Source organism: Physella acuta, unplaced genomic scaffold (genome assembly GCF_028476545.2).
Source record: "Physella acuta isolate Inbredline_101_S28 unplaced genomic scaffold, ASM2847654v3 ptg000314l, whole genome shotgun sequence".
NCBI classification, from domain to species: Eukaryota; Metazoa; Mollusca; class Gastropoda; family Physidae; genus Physella; species Physella acuta.
Genome location: NW_026731833.1, coordinates 790,205 through 807,723, shown reverse-complemented (window position 1 = coordinate 807,723; position 17,519 = coordinate 790,205). Strand labels below are relative to the sequence as shown.

The 17,519-nt window shown below is 35.2% G+C and overlaps 1 protein-coding gene across 1 annotated transcript; it reads left to right on the top strand.

The window, feature by feature from the left end:
* Positions 1-1,189: 1,189 nt before the first annotated feature.
* On the top strand, positions 1,190-5,539 carry LOC131940250 (perivitellin-2 67 kDa subunit-like). Its single transcript, XM_059298887.1, has 3 exons — positions 1,190-1,202; positions 2,256-2,507; positions 3,963-5,539. The coding sequence occupies exons 2-3, from the start codon at positions 2,265-2,267 to the stop codon at positions 5,448-5,450; spliced, it is 1,731 nt and encodes a 576-aa protein (XP_059154870.1). The 5' UTR covers positions 1,190-1,202; positions 2,256-2,264; the 3' UTR covers positions 5,451-5,539.
* The last annotated feature ends 11,980 nt before the right edge of the window (positions 5,540-17,519 follow it).

The window sequence follows — 17,519 nt, the reverse complement described above, 5'->3', positions numbered from 1 at the left end:
AACCTTAACCTTAACCTTAACCTTAACCTTAACCTTAACCTTAACCTTAACCTTAACCTTAACCTTAACCTTAACCTTAACCTTAACCTTAACCTTAACCTTAACCTTAACCTTAACCTTAACCTTAACCTTAACCTTAACCTTAACCTTAACCTTAACCTTAACCTTAACCTTAACCTTAACCTTAACCTTAACCTTAACCTTAACCTTAACCTTAACCTTAACCTTAACCTTAACCTTAACCTTAACCTTAACCTTAACCTTAACCTTAACCTTAACCTTAACCTTAACCTTAACCTTAACCTTAACCTTAACCTTAACCTTAACCTTAACCTTAACCTTAACCTTAACCTTAACCTTAACCTTAACCTTAACCTTAACCTTAACCTTAACCTTAACCTTAACCTTAACCTTAACCTTAACCTTAACCTTAACCTTAACCTTAACCTTAACCTTAACCTTAACCTTAACCTTAACCTTAACCTTAACCTTAACCTTAACCTTAACCTTAACCTTAACCTTAACCTTAACCTTAACCTTAACCTTAACCTTAACCTTAACCTTAACCTTAACCTTAACCTTAACCTTAACCTTAACCTTAACCTTAACCTTAACCTTAACCTTAACCTTAACCTTAACCTTAACCTTAACCTTAACCTTAACCTTAACCTTAACCTTAACCTTAACCTTAACCTTAACCTTAACCTTAACCTTAACCTTAACCTTAACCTTAACCTTAACCTTAACCTTAACCTTAACCTTAACCTTAACCTTAACCTTAACCTTAACCTTAACCTTAACCTTAACCCTAACCCTAACCCTAACCCTAACCCTAACCCTAACCCTAACCATAACCATAACCATAAACATAACCATAACCATAACCATAACCATAACTATAACCATAACCATAACCATAACCATAACCATAACCATAACCATAACCATAACCATAACCATAACCATAACCATAACCATAACCATAACCATAACCATAACCCTACCAAGTTTTAGTATTGATTGTTGTACATGAATAATAACAAACACCTACACAAACGCGCTTGCACGTAGCTTTACTGATACAAAAGGTTGAAAAAAAAATCATTTGATTATCGTGTTGAGTTATCTTTTCTCGAGTACATAAACCCGCAGCTAGACAATATCCGGTATTTGAGGACGAGTTAATCAAGTACTTGGACTGGGTAAGTAATTATATAAATACTTAACTATACATTTATAAATGTATATATATATATATATATATATATATATATATATATATATATATATATATATATATATATATATATATATATATATATATATATATATATATATATATATGTATACATATATGTATATATATATATATATATTTTTATATATATATATATATATATATATATATATATATATATATATATATATATATATATATATATATATATACATATATATATATATATATATATATATATATATATATATATATATATATAGGCCTATATATATATATATATATATATATATATATATATATATATACATATATATTGAAGGGTGAGTGTGTATTGGTGTCAATATAATAATAGGTTACGTATCTTTACGTAATACTAGCGACCCATGCACAAAATGCTGTACATTTCAATCTAAGAGATTTCCCGACAACGCAATTTTGTTTTAGCACTTATGGCTAGCTGAATCGGGTTATGTATAATTCATTTTGTTGCAGCTATAAGGAAGTTAAAACATGAGTGAACTGTACTATTTCTAAAAAAAAGGCATCTAAATTTTTTATTACGTGGCATCCTAAATTGTACATTATTTTGTTTGGTAATTAAATCGAGTACTATTTTCATGGTTTATAAGTTTCAAAGACTATTAACTGAATATCAACTATGAAATGCCTTTAAAAAAATCAATAACAAGTTCAAACAATTCATTATTTTCTTCTTCTTCTTTACGTATTACGTTTCAACTGCTTATGCAGCCTGCTTTTTCTTTTGGATTTGCTTCCATTGTCTTTGTCTAACCAATAACATTATTGGATAACCAAGAACAAACTACAAGTCAGCAGTTGTTTCTCTCAAGTTTGTATCTCATAGGAGAATTGATGTCCCCAGCTATCGAGCCTCATCTGCTCGGGTGTTCGAACTCGAGACTTCTCGGTTCATCAACCATGAACTATACCGTCTCCACCACGCCAAACTCCTTATTCAAAACCATACTAATTTTTGTTATGTTGTTTTATACAGGCTATAACGATGTTCAAGCAATTTTTTATATTGTTTGAAGTTGTGACGTCAATAGTGGGGTCGAAACAATGCCCGAACTTACCACCAGGACTCACAAAAATTGTCAAGGGAGTGGACATATCAAAACTTGACCTTTTACCTCTGGAATTTACCAGTGACGATGGGATCCTCAGCCCGGTGTTCCCGTTGACGTGTGAACAAGGGAAGAAGTGGAAAAGTCCAAAGGGCGTCATATACGACATGCCGGATCAGGTCTATGTTTCCAATTGCGATAATAAATAATTAGTTTTAATGACAATAATAAAATCTATTCTGAAAATGAATCATATATCATATGCCGGATCAGGTATATGTTTCCAATATAATCATACTCAGTAATAACAAATTATTACTTTTAATAGCAATAGTAAAATCTGTTCAGAAAAGGAATCGTATACGCTATGCCGGATCAGGTAGCCTATATGTTTACAAATGTCATTATAAGTTGTTAGTTTATACTGAAACCTATTCAGGCAATTAACTGTATACGATATGCTGAATCAGGTATATGTTTGCAAATTTCATCAAAGTCTAATAAGCAGTTAATGTTGATCACAATGATTAAACCTATTCAGACAATTAACCAAATAAGATATGCCGAATGAGGTTTACGTTTCTAAGTTATTCAGAGACTGTGATAAGCAGTTAGTGTTAATCACAAATAACGAAACTATTCAGAAAATTAATCAAATACGATAGGCCGTATCAACTATGTTTGAAATTGCATCAAAGGCATTGATAAAACATTATTACGTTTAATCGTAGTCATGAGATTTATTAAAATAAATAAAAAAAAGTTTTAAGAACTTATCTTCGTTCCTTATTAAAGTTGAAATTCGTTCAGATATTATATAAAGTAACATTTTATTACACCTAACTTTTTTTTTTAGTTCCGAGAGGCCATTAAAAATGTAATGGATGTTTAACTTGATGAGAGCTAATGAAACGGTGCGGTTGCTAGGTGCAGACATGGATGTCTTGAACGCGGAACCCGTGCTTGAGTCCGTTGAACGTCCCAGAGTGAACTCAGTTCAAATGGGTACCTGGCTCAAGTTGGAGAAAGTAGTGGCGGCTGAGCGTAGAACTGACTGCACTATCCTTCATATACCCCACTTCACCTACCATATAGATTTTTGTTTCCTTTAAGAAAGCACACGTCGTGTTTTGATTGTTGTTTCTCGTTTCTTGCATAAGTGCTACTTTCTTGTGCCAATAGCATTAAAATGTATACTTTATTGTAAACAATTAAACGTGTTAAGTATCTTATGAGATTCTATGAGTATCTTATGTAAATAACTATTAGTTATGCTTACTTTTGTTTTTCAAAAAACGACCAAAAAGATTATTATCACCCTGAAACCTTTTACACTCCACAAACAAAACTATAACGTTACGGTAAAATACAAACGTCTTAAATAATAAATATACTTTAGCTAAGCCTTGACGTCTCAATTATACATTAGTTAAATACGTATAATTCATCAAAACTATAGAATCTCAAGGTGAAATAAATTCTTGCCATTTGATTAAAATAATAATTTGGTATAACGGCTATAAAAAATGTTGTAACATCGTTTCCTCGTCAAGCCACTCAATTAAAACTAAATATTAAATTAGCTGTATATACGAAATCTAATCTTATTTCAATGATTGAATTTTATTTGTCAGATTTGGACAATCTCCTCGGTACCTGGTGGGTACATGTCCTCTGAGGTCAGCACATTCCAGACCTACAGCGAAGTCAGAGATTCTATGAGTGTCAGCGTTGGTCTAGATATAGATTACAGAATGTTCTCTTTCTCTGCAAGTTCAACCTATAAGAAAATGCAATCTTTAATCACCAACAGTTCAAAGTATTTATCGGAAGTCACGGCATTCACCGGGGCAACTCGTGTTGATGTTCTCCCAGCTGGAAGTTTAGAGTTTGATAATAATACACAAAATTACATTGACAACATGCTCACAGGGACCTACGAAAGTAACCAGCAAGCTTATGACACTTTTGTCAAAGAGTACGGTACACATTACTTTGCAACGGGCAATTTTGGAGGCTATGTCAGAATGATTTTTGAGGCAACGCAAGAATACTTTTCCAGTAGCAGTGAGGTCGACATTGAGACAAATGCTAAAGCTTCATACGCGCATATGATAACCGTGAGTACTGGTGTCTCTACTTCAAGCGCAAAAATTGACGAGTCGTTCAAATCAGGTACAAAAAATACCGTTAAATATTATGGAGGCAATACAAACTACCTCAACAGCCAAGACGGCTTTTCTAGATGGCTCCCAACAGTAGAAAACGATCCGTGGTTGTTCTCTGGCAATCTAAAACCAATCAGTGACTTGATAAGAAACTCCACTAAAAAGTCATCAGTTATACAAGCGGTTGAACGGCATTTGATAAGAAACTATCTTGACGAATTACAATCTCTGGTCAACGCGGCTAAAAAAAGATCCGATAATTTCATAATCAATAATTTTGCGAACCGTATCAATGAAATAAAAAGCAGAAAAGATGTTGCCAGAAGTAGTGTCGATGCCTTTTCAAGTGACCTGTCTGATTACATGAATGTCCCGTCATGGTTTTTGAGCAACACAAAGATGTGTTTGCTTTGGTCGGCAACTGGTGATGAAAATCAATGTGGAGGTCCAAACGTCCAGCAAGTACTATGTGCTAACGTTAACAAAATGACGGACTGGTACCACGACGAGACAGATAAACGATCCGGTGGTTGTAAGATGCAATGGGCGGTCTTTTCCTCCGGGACTGATGCCCCACATTGGCTGAGTAAGGTACAGTTATGCTATCAATTAGACGTAAGCAAGGCGAATAGTCTACACTGTGCTATTCTCCGATACAACATAAACTGCGCTGACTTAAACAAATACACTTATGATTACGTTGACGATACAACCAATAATAAAGGGGGTTGCAAACTCCGATGGATGCTTCAGATTCCAGACGAAGCTCCTTATTGGATGCGAGCGATGCAGCTGTGCTTCAACTGGGAATCTGAAGGTGACGTGGCACAATGTGGCGGAGGCGCCCCACTAAATCAATGTGTACTGGCCAACCGCTGGACGCAGTACTACGAGGATAACACGGATGATCGAGCCGGTGGCTGTAAGATGAGCTGGGGACTAAAGACATCCTAGTAACTTGATACCGTTTTAGACAACGTTGCTAAAACATTCCATGCAGACATTATAAATTTTTTTAGGAAAACCTTGCTTTGGAATATTTAGTTAAAACACTTTTCGAAGATCTCCTCATAACTTTATTAAAGAATACATTGTTTTGGATAGCTTTATGGAAAGATGATATCTTTGCCATGAATAATTAAATTTGAATTAAATATAAATAAATAAAATGCATCATAATTTTTTTTTGGTTATTTAAAATGACTACAGTTTACGGCTATAATTATGTGGTCGAATGATAGCGTGATAATTACTAATCTGTTAAGTTTCCGCCAACTAATGGCCATTTAGGAGCAGGACATTCCTAGCTGTTAATATTTATAAAAGTAGAATAAAGAAAGCGATCTTACATTTAGAGTGAGTGCTTTTTCATTCGCGGCTAACAACCACATTAATTTGTTTAACCCTAATACTTTTCTTCTTCATCATCCTCGTTCATAACTTTTAATATCCAAGAGGATATAAAACAAAATGAATGAGTATTAGCTATCAATTTGTTACGCTCCATACAAGCCATTGGCAGACTTCGGTATGTTTTTTTATGTGCTTCTGTAGCGTTTAATGTGGCACAGCGTAGTCCATTTCGTAACCTGGGTTACATAGGTTGTGCGATGCAATATAGAAAGCAGCAGAAGCCTGGCGGAACTCAACGACTCGAGCAGCTGCTAGTATCGGTAAGAGAAATACCGGATCAGGGGGTCAAGATCGAAACTACCATGACGCTAGACCCCGCAGTGCGGGAGGGGGGGGGGGGAAGTGGGTGTGCAGACTGTTTAGGTGACCCACAGCCGACCGTAATTAATACATTTTCCATTCATGCTTGGTTCGTAAAAGCATAACTTAAGTTCCCGAATAGATACAATTTGTTATCTTAACTTTAATCTAAAATCAATAACACAACTTAAAAATAATTAATACATTTTCCATTCATGCTTGGTTCGTAAAAGCATAACTTAAGTTCCCGAATAGATACAATTTGTTATCTTAACTTTAATCTAAAATCAATAACACAACTTAAAAATATGCTGATGGTTTTCAGGGACGTCTTTTGAAACGTATAGGAATAATGGTAACTTATACCGAAAAATGAACTTGAAGGCCAAACCTAAAATAATTAGTTAAATAAATAAAAAACACACAACAATAAGTAATACACAATAAAAACACAATTAATAATTGAAACTCTTTATTAAACTATTTTAGTCCGTTGATGTCACAGATTTTATAATTCGAGAATGCAATAAATGTATCTAGATCAGATTCTAGATTTTAGAGCTACGGAAAACTGGATTTAAGCAGGCCGTAGATTCTAGAATCTATGCCAATAATGAGTTTCTATACTAAACCATTTAATAGAGATGTTTATAGAGCGTCCACGTATTACATTACCGGTCATGATCAAGGTCTCACAAGAGGCTAATGTCTATAATTAGGAAGTGACAGCCAGCTACACCTTATTAATGAGTTTCTCGGCTGCATGCTTGGGCTGCCGTGAAAGTCGGTACTTAAGACGTGTGAGAAATCAGGAAAAGTTCACAATAAAGCAAACTCGGCCTAATGTATCACCGAAAGGACGTCTTCAACTGTCAGCATACAATCTGTTTACGTTTTTCCTAAATTTACATCCCGTGTCATGTCGGGGGCTAATTCGCGTCCAACTATATCCAGTCATCTCAGGTCAAATGTGAGGCGACCGTACCCAGCACACAGCAAGGTGTAACACTGTTTTTGTATAGAATTACGGCTTTTCCCAGTTCAGGTGGGTGATAACTCACTAACATCAACCTTGGTCTCAGTTATAACAATCAAAAACGTCGGCATTAGATCATTTAGTTTTTCCCGATTGAATTCAGCAACAATTTTTTAATTTACAAGCTAATGCATATAACAATGACAGTGCTGAAGTACGGGGCCCCTTCAAGCGCGGGGCCTGGGGCGACCGCTCCGTTTGCCACCCCCTAACGCCGGCTCTGGCAGATTCTCTCCTGTAACCAAACAGACAAACAAAAATAATAATTATACAAACATGTAAACAAACTTGAGTTTTAGTAGTATATAGATATCTGGTTTCATTTTCTCATCTGATTCTTGCTTAATTGCATCGGGGGATTCTTTAAAAACATTTTCTCCACCCATTTCTAACTATGTGGAAATGAAAATGAAATAAACCGGGAGTGATCTCCCCTAAATTTTCTCGAATATCTATAATATAAGCGGGCTGTTAGTGTGTCAGTCCTTCCTTCCGTCATCGCAATAGATTTTGGAACCATAAAAGTAAACATCTCACCATGCAGTGCTTTTCTGGGCATCGCAGTGTCTTATCAAAATATTAGAGTAGGGTTTGTTTATATAACGACCTAAGTTATTTTATAATTTCCACTATTTTTATTCTTTTGCATAACGGAAAAAAAATATTAAATACGCGCACATTTCTAAAACACTTTAAAAGGATCAATGTCAAATATCATTTTCGCTTATATTCCTAGAAAAAGTGGATACATTTTTATAACGTAATAACAGTAGGGTAGAAAAATCAAATTAATTTAACTCATTTTTTCTAATTTTGACAAGGGAGGTAATTTAAAAATAAAACTCACGCTTAATAATTAAGTTATTATAATCTACGGAATGGCTTACGTTAAATTAAATGTATGTAGTTTAATACATATTGTACGTCGGCGGTTTACATTACACCACGGGGAAGGGGAGAAGAGAAATCTCGGCAGACATCAGTTAGAGCGTTGCGCCATTTTTAAAAATGTTAGATTGTTTGATATGTAAAATTAAATTTTAGAGAGGTTTTGGTTGCTATATCAGCATAAAAAATATAATAGATACAGCCGTTTTGATAATACAGTGATGTACGAGTGGTGCTGGCGGGCTGATGTTGCTAGGACAGGTGTCGGCAACCTATGGCTCGCGAGCTGCATGCGGCTCTTTTGACGTCCATACGCGGCTGTCCAGCTCCTTGCACAAATATTAATAGTTATATAATATCATTTTTACTGGACGGTAGGGTACGAAATTACCCTGCGTTCAGTGGGATGGAAGATAAGCCTGGTGAGAACCAAAGGATAGAAGCGAACGATGTAAGTTATTCAAACCGATATCCTAGCCAGTTAGTCGGCGTTTGGCGTGTTGAGGCCTGACTGGCTTATGGGAGACACCTCCTGAGCCGGTGATATCCGTAAAGAAAAAATAAAATAAAAATTAACAGCTTCTAAAGTGGATTGAGATAGTCTTAGAATAATATTATATGATTACTAATTTTACCTTTCTGCCAAAACATGTATATGTTTTTATATGAATAAATATTATTTCATATTTAAAACTATTTAGTTTAAATAACAAATCAAATTTAATTACCTAATCCTAATCAAATACCAAAATATTGAACTAAAAATTGTGGCTCAGGGGGTCGGCATCCTTTTGATACGCAAGAGACAAAAGTTACAATTTACGCAAATTCCCAGTTTTTAAAGAGCCACCAACAATTTTTTTTTCAATATTATGATCTTTAATTATATATATATATATATATATATATATATATATATATATATATATATATATATATATATATATATATATATATATATGTGTGTGTGTGTGTGTATGTGTGTGTGTGTGTTTCTGTTTTTCTTTTACGCATTATTACACCTTTCATCCAATCACCATAAAACTTAAGGAAGTTGTTGCGAATTCTCTTTGGGAGGTTTCTGCGAAAAAAGTTTTTCAAATTCGCAGGAGTGGCGCCCAGGCATGGCGCGTTTTACTTGTACTCTATATACGGTATATAAAAAATAGAAGTCGATTGCGGATTGACACCCTTCTTCCAATCGTCATGAAACTTAAAGGAGTTGATTAAAACACTCCAAGGGAGGTTTGTGCAAAAACAAATCATCTTTTTAAATTTCGCAAGGGCGGTGCTCCGGAAGGGTGCGATTTTTCTATATATACTGTAACAAAAAGTCGGATGCGGTTTGACACAGTTTATCCGAGTGCCATGAAACTTTGGGGAGTAAATGAAAATACTCCCGAGAAGATTTCTGCGAAAAAAATGTCCTATCCCTGATAGTGCATTTTTTGTCCATACACGTTTTGGCGCCCAGAGTTCCAGAGCGGCTATAGTAGTTCTTGGCATCCGTTAATCTGTCTTTCTACATAGTGTGTAAGGGGAACTACTATATTCAGCGGCAAACTGCAACAGGCGCAACCGCCGGCGCCTCGTAATTTGCGGGACCCGAAGCGTCCCGGCTCACCTGCGAGCACTATGGCGCCTACGTTTTTTTTTTAAAAAAAAACGCCTTACACTATAGACACGATGGGCAACAATACGTCCATTTTAAACAGCGCGTTAGGCTATGGATACAATGGGTTGCTATAGTCGCTCACTAAATCGAATCAGGCGCGTCCTCCTGTGTCTCTGCAGGGTGCCCAGGGCTATCCCGCGAGCACTAAGCGCCTACCTTAGTTTTAAGGAGCACCCTACAATATGACATTCGATGATTGATCAGAGCTAGGAGCCGTACGTGGCGCCCCTGTGGTACTGTAATCGGGTTCACGAGAGCGCTACTTTCTGTCCTCGACACTCAGGCGGTGAGTGATTAACGGTGATATTACGGTAATTGATCTAAATATTCTAATAGAATAGAGTGTTTATTGTTTATATTTATTATTATATCTTTCATTTTCGAGTGTTGCAGACTAATACTTTTATGTGTTTTAAAAATAAAATAAAATAATTTTTAATATTTGTGCACTGAGCTGAAGAGCCGCAACTTGACATCAAAAGAGCCGCATGCGGCTCGCGAGCCGCAGGTTGCCGACCCCTGGGCTAGGTGAATGAGTTAGGTGTGGGTCGGTACAGTGTTGAATTTTTTATAACAAAATAAAGTTATTTTATAGTTGCCACTGTTTTTACTATTTTGCATAACATAAAGAAAATTTGAAATACCCGAACATTACTAAAATGCATTAAAATGATCAATGTCCAATATCATGTTTGGTTTATATTTCTAGAAAAAGTGGATACATTTTTATAACAGTAAGTAAAAAAAACGAATTAATTCAGCTTTTAAAAAAAAAATTGCAAGGGAGGTATTTATAAAATAAATTTAACTCATCAATTATCGAAGTTACTTTTTTTTATTACTACCGCATTGATTATTATATGTTAAGGTTTATAATTAAAATAGAAAAATGTTAAGATTATATATATTATTTTCTAATTAGTCTATGATCTCTCAAAATCACTATTTTTTGTTTTTCGGTGTTAACAGATGGTGAAATTTTAGAATTATTGTATAGAGAATGCTGGAAGGGCTCTCTCTAAGCGCAGACGCCTCGGAAAGCGTGTTTTTCGGTGGTGATTCTAATTACATTGTCAATGTGTTTTCTTAGAACCATAAAAGTAAACACCACTTGCCGTACATTTATTTGCATCGCATTGTTTTATTGTAGGTTATGGAGTAGGATCTATTTGAGTGACTTAAATTTTATGCTGGAAAGGCTCTCTTTGGGCGTGGACGCCTAGGAAAGCGTGTTGTTCGGTGGTGGTTCTTATGTTGTGGTTGTGTTGTGTTGTGGTTGTGTTTGTGTTTGTGTTGTGTTTTTCTTTGTTTTGTTCTGTTCCCAAGTTGTTAAATTTAAAAAAGATTTTCCGTGGCGGAGCACGGGTATGCAGCTAGTTCTTATATAACTCGGAATATAGACATGATTTTTAATTACTTAAACTTTTAAAAATAGAATAGAATCTCGTAGAAAAGAGAATTACGCACCAAGCGAACGCCAAAACAAAATGTGCATAAAAGTGTGCAATATTATTAGTACTGTATAAATTTACATGCGTTTTTTGAGAAATCTGAAATAGCGTAAATTAGTACTTCCGGTCAACGGAAATTACTCAAAATTTGACAGAAGGTAGAGAATCAAATTTTTTTACTTACATGTGAAATTTCATTTATCTATCTGAAATAGTACTCAAGTTATAGGCTTTTGAAAAATTCAAAGTAGAAAAATCACCTCTTCCGGTTATCGGAAATCGCTCAAAAGTTGATACGAATCTATGATTTTGATAAAATACTTATATATAAAATTTCATCAACCTAGCTGTAACGGTACTCAAGTTTTCGTGTTTACACACACACACACACAGACACACACAGACACACGGACAAGATTGCAAAATTATGTTTTTCCGTATCAGTGAGGTGTACGATTTTGCATGATTACAAGACTTTCTCTATATTTCGTATATAAGAGAAAGTAAAAATGAAGCATGTTCGAATTAAATGTCCTAAATTATCAGGTTCAAAACACCTGAATTATAAAACTTTTCATTCACCCATCGTTCTACGATTGTAAGATGCTGGATATAAATTTTTAAGTGTAGACTTTGGAGAATATGGAAGGCAAAGTGACAGTGGTGTTTTTATAGAGTCAAATCTCTATAAACACATAGAAATGGGTTTGTTTCCTTTCCATCAAGCAAGACAATTATTTGGGACCACTTTAAATCTTCCTTATGTTATACTAGGAGATCAAGAATATCTTTTAAAGGATTACCTAATGCGCCCCTACAGCTCAGGTCCAGCAACAGTTCCACATGATGTTGAAGTTTACAATTATAGGCATAGTAGAGCCAGACGTACCGTTGAAGGTGCATTTGGAATACTAGTTGCTAAATGGAGATGTCTAAAGACAGAGTTACAAGTTGATCCAAAACACACAGACAAGGTAGTAACTATTGTTTGCTTGTTGCAAAATATCATTATTAATAAAGAGGGAATTAATGAAACTATGTTGGAGAATATAAATTTGGAAATTGTTACCAGTGCAGCAAAGTGTGTTAGATCAAAACGTTATAACAGAGCTGGTAGAGAAGCGTACAACATTAGAGATCAGTTCAATGCATATTTCAATGCTGAAGGAGCTGTACACTTCCAATATGATAAACTAAATACTTATACTATCTAAAATATAAAACAATTTTAAGTTTTGATGGCACTGGTATTTAATTGAAATAAAAATCTTTGGTTCTTATGCCACGGTTTTTTTTTAAATTTATATTTCACATTCTTAAAAATATGGAGACCATAAGCCTAATTATTAGTATTGCTCGCTACCCCAGAGGCGTGCCTGGTTGCTAACAACAATATGGCGGGCGGACCGGATGCATGACTTCCGACGATTTTTCGTCTTTGTTCCAGAGACTTTCTTAGAATTACTTTTAAAATGTTTACCACGAGCAAAATGGCGGGTTTTCACGTTATATAAACATGCTATAGGTGGCCAGGGGCTGGATATGCCAGAAAAGCATTTTAAAATTTGCTTGGAACAAAAGTCACAGGAAAAAAAAACTCAGGAAAAAAGGTCACAAATATATATTTGCATAGAATGTGTTAATACTTTTATGTATTAAATATTCCGAAAATGCAAACCAACTTAGATTAATTAAATATAATGAAATGTACGTTGGTTGTATATGTATAGTGATATTTATAACACACATAATTATTTCGTGTGAATTATTTACGTTTTAATTCCTTTATTCATATAGTATTTAATAACATTTAATAAAATGTTACATTCTCTTTTTTCATAGTGTTTGTTAAATACTAAGTTTATATTAGCGCGAAATGGCGTAAAGACGTATTTAATGTAACTTACTGTCCTCAACTCATTGCAACAATAGGTCAACCACCTTTACTGCCCGCATTTATCACGCTCATTACATAACAAAACATAGGATCAAAACAGAAAGCCGACACTGTACAAAGGCTGTCATTGATTTAAACTTGAACAACACACAATATGGATGGACAAGACCGACTAAGAAAACAAAATGCAAAACACATTGATGTGCTTAGATTTCGTTTATAAATAACATTTCTAGATCGCATTTAACTAAATTCATTTAAAAAGTTGAGGTCGCTGAGAAAATTAGGTTACAGTATATTTACTTATTATAAGTGTTATAAACCATGATGCTTTTATTGTTTATTAATATGCTACAAAAAACCCACATCAATAAACACCCAACGTTTTACAATTCTCAACAATTAAAATCAAAATATTTTATTAAAATATGATTGTGACTTTTTTCTGTGACGCAAGTTCTGTGACTTTTTTTCCGAAAAAAAAATTCCTTTGTGACTTTTTTCTGTGACTTTTTTTCCTTGCAAAAACTGACTTTTTGTGTGTTTTTTTCCCTGTGATTTTTTTCCGTTCACCAGAAAAAATTCTGAAAGAAACGTTGTCGGGAGCCGACAACACACTCGAGGTCCAAGTTTGCTCACAAATTGTTCTTCACGTATTTCCATCTTGAAAATGTTTGTTCACACAGGTATGTTGTTCCAAAATTTGAAAGTTACTTTGATGCAAATGTTTTAATATTACGAGAGTCTTCAGTGGGCTAAAGCTTTAAAAAATCCACCCGCCCTTCTTTGAACTTGTCTCTAAGGAGGTCATTTGCTTGCAATTTAATAGCCTCTAGCTGCAGTTCGTCTGGACAACTGGACACATTTGCTTCAAATTAGTTTTGAAATAGTCTCACTTCTTCTGCCTTTTAATCCAAGTTAGAAAACCGCTACTAAAACTACAGCGGGAGGTCTTTGCTGATCTCGCATGGAAATGACGTGGGGAACTCAGCTATTGCTTTAGCCATGAAGACCTTGTACTGCTGAAAGTGCGTCAAGTTGTTGGCCTGCAGTTGTTTCAAAAGTTTGGATCTGAAGGCCTGAGGTGGTTGTATTGTTGTATAGATCAGAAAAATATATTTCCCTCTCTTGTAGTTTCTATACCAACACTTCATCAGAATTAATGGCTGTGGTTTGCATTTACTTTCCAGGAAGTAACCTATTTCCTTTCTTAACTTAATGATCTGCTCAGAACTTTTTCACATGTCACTCATGTACTTTTCTCCATCAACACTCAGCTAACAGGTTAGTCCAGTCCAAGTTATAATCAGCGTTTTTTTAAAACTCATTGAATATATAATCTCCGGTATCAGTGCCATGCATGTTATGTAGGGAACCCAGCTCTAGTGTTATGTTCTTGTCTTCATCCACACCTCTAATGAACACAAGCAGTTGAGAGGTAGAACAGCGGCTCATCCATTGCAATTGAAAAATGGCGAAACTAACTTGTAATTTTCGCTATTTAAGTCACGATGTTTCCACCAATGTCTGCAACACGGCGGGCAATAGTATTTGCACCCAAAACTACATTTTCAAATTGTTTTAATTTTCTGGGCAAAGTCCTCAGCCATCTTCAACAAACATTTTTTTTCCATGAAAAAAAAGATCTCCGCGTGCCGGACGAGAGGACCTCGCGGGCCGCATTCGTAGTTTGGACACCCATGGTTTAGATTATAAACAAAACATATCGATAGGTTAATTATTTTTAATATTGTTGATAAGTGAAATTGGAGATAGGGGGTGGGGGGGGGGAAAGCTATTGTCAGTAAACTACTGCCTTACAACAACATTATCAAATACTCTTGACACAAATCACACTATATCATTGTCGCTCTCGGAGTCTAAGCACTGTTTTAATTCTTATTAAAATTCAGTAAGTTCCACACCAAATATTGTGATCTAGACATTACCGTTGAGATCAAATGACAGACCAGGAGCGGAAAATCCCCAAAGGTCAATATGAATTGGACAGGTGCTACCAGCGAATTATAAATATCGGACCGCTTAAGCGCTCGACGATGACCGTGGTGTGCAGCCCGAAGATGGTCGACACCTTTGGTTGAACGTGGCCGACAGGGTATCCTAAACCGGGAGACGACTGACTCCAACTACTTGTTGTGTGTTCGTGTGTTGCTGGTAAGAATACAAGTTAAATATTAAGCACGAGCTGACCCGCAAAGTAACATACGCCGCTATTTAGATGTTAGTCTTTTCTATTTTTCAGTAATTCATAATTTGTGAATTCGACACTACCAATGCTGCGACTGAAAATATTTTGCTTTTAAACACTATCAGTAGCTCGTAAAGGAAGATTATCCTAATCCTCATTCACCCCCCCTCCTCCGTGAAAGCAGCCGTCCGCGACGACAGTTTACAGACGACAATGAAAAGATCAAGCAGAACTCGTTATTATCTCCCTTAGTTTCAAATCAATTAAAAACTAAATTATCTGCTAACCAGACTAGTGGGAGTGGGAGTGGTAGTGATATGCCTAGAGAGCGGTGGAGTAACTGCGTACGTTTACGTGGTGTCTCGCATGGTCCCATGAAGAGAATTATACATGTATAGTTTATGTAAGGAATTAATTTTAGAGTAAATAACTATCCTTCAATAATGAGAACATCATTAAAATACATTATAAAATTTATGATTATAATGTCCTTTTATGTTAGTTTTATTTATTTATTTATTTATAAAAATTTCCCACAACACTAAATCTCTCAAACTCCAATTACACTACATCATCACATTGTACAGACCAGCATTGGTTTTCTGCCCGTATCTCTTAAAATCCATAAAACCGCCAGTAGATATATCAATGGCTAGAGCTTACACCCATACGTCGCATCTGCACATAACACAGATGCAAAGGATGGTACGGATATCCGTATTACAAAATCATATAAACCTAGCTGTATTTGTATGTTTTCATTCCAATAACATATTTCCTATGTATTTATCATTTTCATAAAGGTTTGACTTAAAATTATTAAATAAAATAAACATCGTTTTGTAAGATTAGAGCCAGGAGGAAATGATGCAGGTTCTTATGAATAACAATAATACCCAACCAGTGGGAACGGATTAACTATTAGAACAAAAGAAAATAAACACTTGTTTCCTACTTGCCTTAGCCACACTGTTAGAGCACAGGTTCCCAAACTGGGGGTCGCGACCCCCAAGGGGGTCGCCAACGGGTATACTAAACCATAGCAATGAGAAACAAAACATAAATATTTAGAAGAATATCTAATATTCGGCTTTACTAACATCACTGGAAATGGAATAGAGAAGAAGCAGGGCTTACTGTACAAAGTTGTACAACGTTGTTCTCAGTCATGAGTTTATGAGGTAACGGTTATGTTGTTAGGTTATGTTGATGATATTGCGTGATAATAATAATGTTATAATAATATTGATAAAATAATTTTAGAAAAGCCTTCACGTATTCGTAAGGCAATAGCATTAAAATCGTCACGTAATTATAGAGACGGGTGTAGGACATTTTCCCACCCCCACTTCGTCTGTTGCCCCTAGAAATCCCCCCAATCATAACCATAACCATAACCATAACCATAACCATAACCATAACCATAACCATAACCATAACCATAACCATAACCATAACCATAACCATAACCATAACCATAACCATAACCATAACCATAACCATAACCATAACCATAACCATAACCATAACCATAACCATAACCATAACCATAACCATAACCATAACCATAACCATAACCATAACCATAACCATAACCATAACCATAACCATAACCATAACCATAACCATAACCATAACCATAACCATAACCATAACCATAACCATAACCATAACCATAACCATAACCATAACCATAACCATAACCATAACCATAACCATAACCATAACCATAACCATAACCATAACCATAACCATAACCATAACCATAACCATAACCATAACCATAACCATAACCATAACCATAACCATAACCATAACCATAACCATAACCATAACCATAACCATAACCATAACCATAACCATAACCATAACCATAACCATAACCATAACCATAACCATAACCATAATCATAATCATAATCATAATCATAACATGCCGAGTTTAAGTATAGATTACGAGCCGACCCGCGGTGTATCATACGCCGCTATTTAGTTGATTTTTTCTACTATTCAGTAATTCATAATTTGTGAATTCGACAGTACCAATGCTGCCAACAAAAATATTTGCTTTAAAACACTAAACCCCCCATCCCCCCGCCCCCCCCCCCGTGAAAGCAGCCTCCTCTCAGTTACCTCCTCTAAGTTTAAAATAGTT

What these genes read in the sequence shown, in the direction of transcription:
- LOC131940250 (XM_059298887.1), top strand. Translation starts at nt 2,265, where the DNA reads ATGTTCAAGCAATTTTTTATATTGTTTGAAGTTGTGACGTCAATAGTG. An exon ending in TATACGACATGCCGGATCAG is followed by an intron (nt 2,508 to 3,962) that starts GTCTATGTTTCC and finishes TTTATTTGTCAG; the next exon opens with ATTTGGACAATCTCCTCGGT.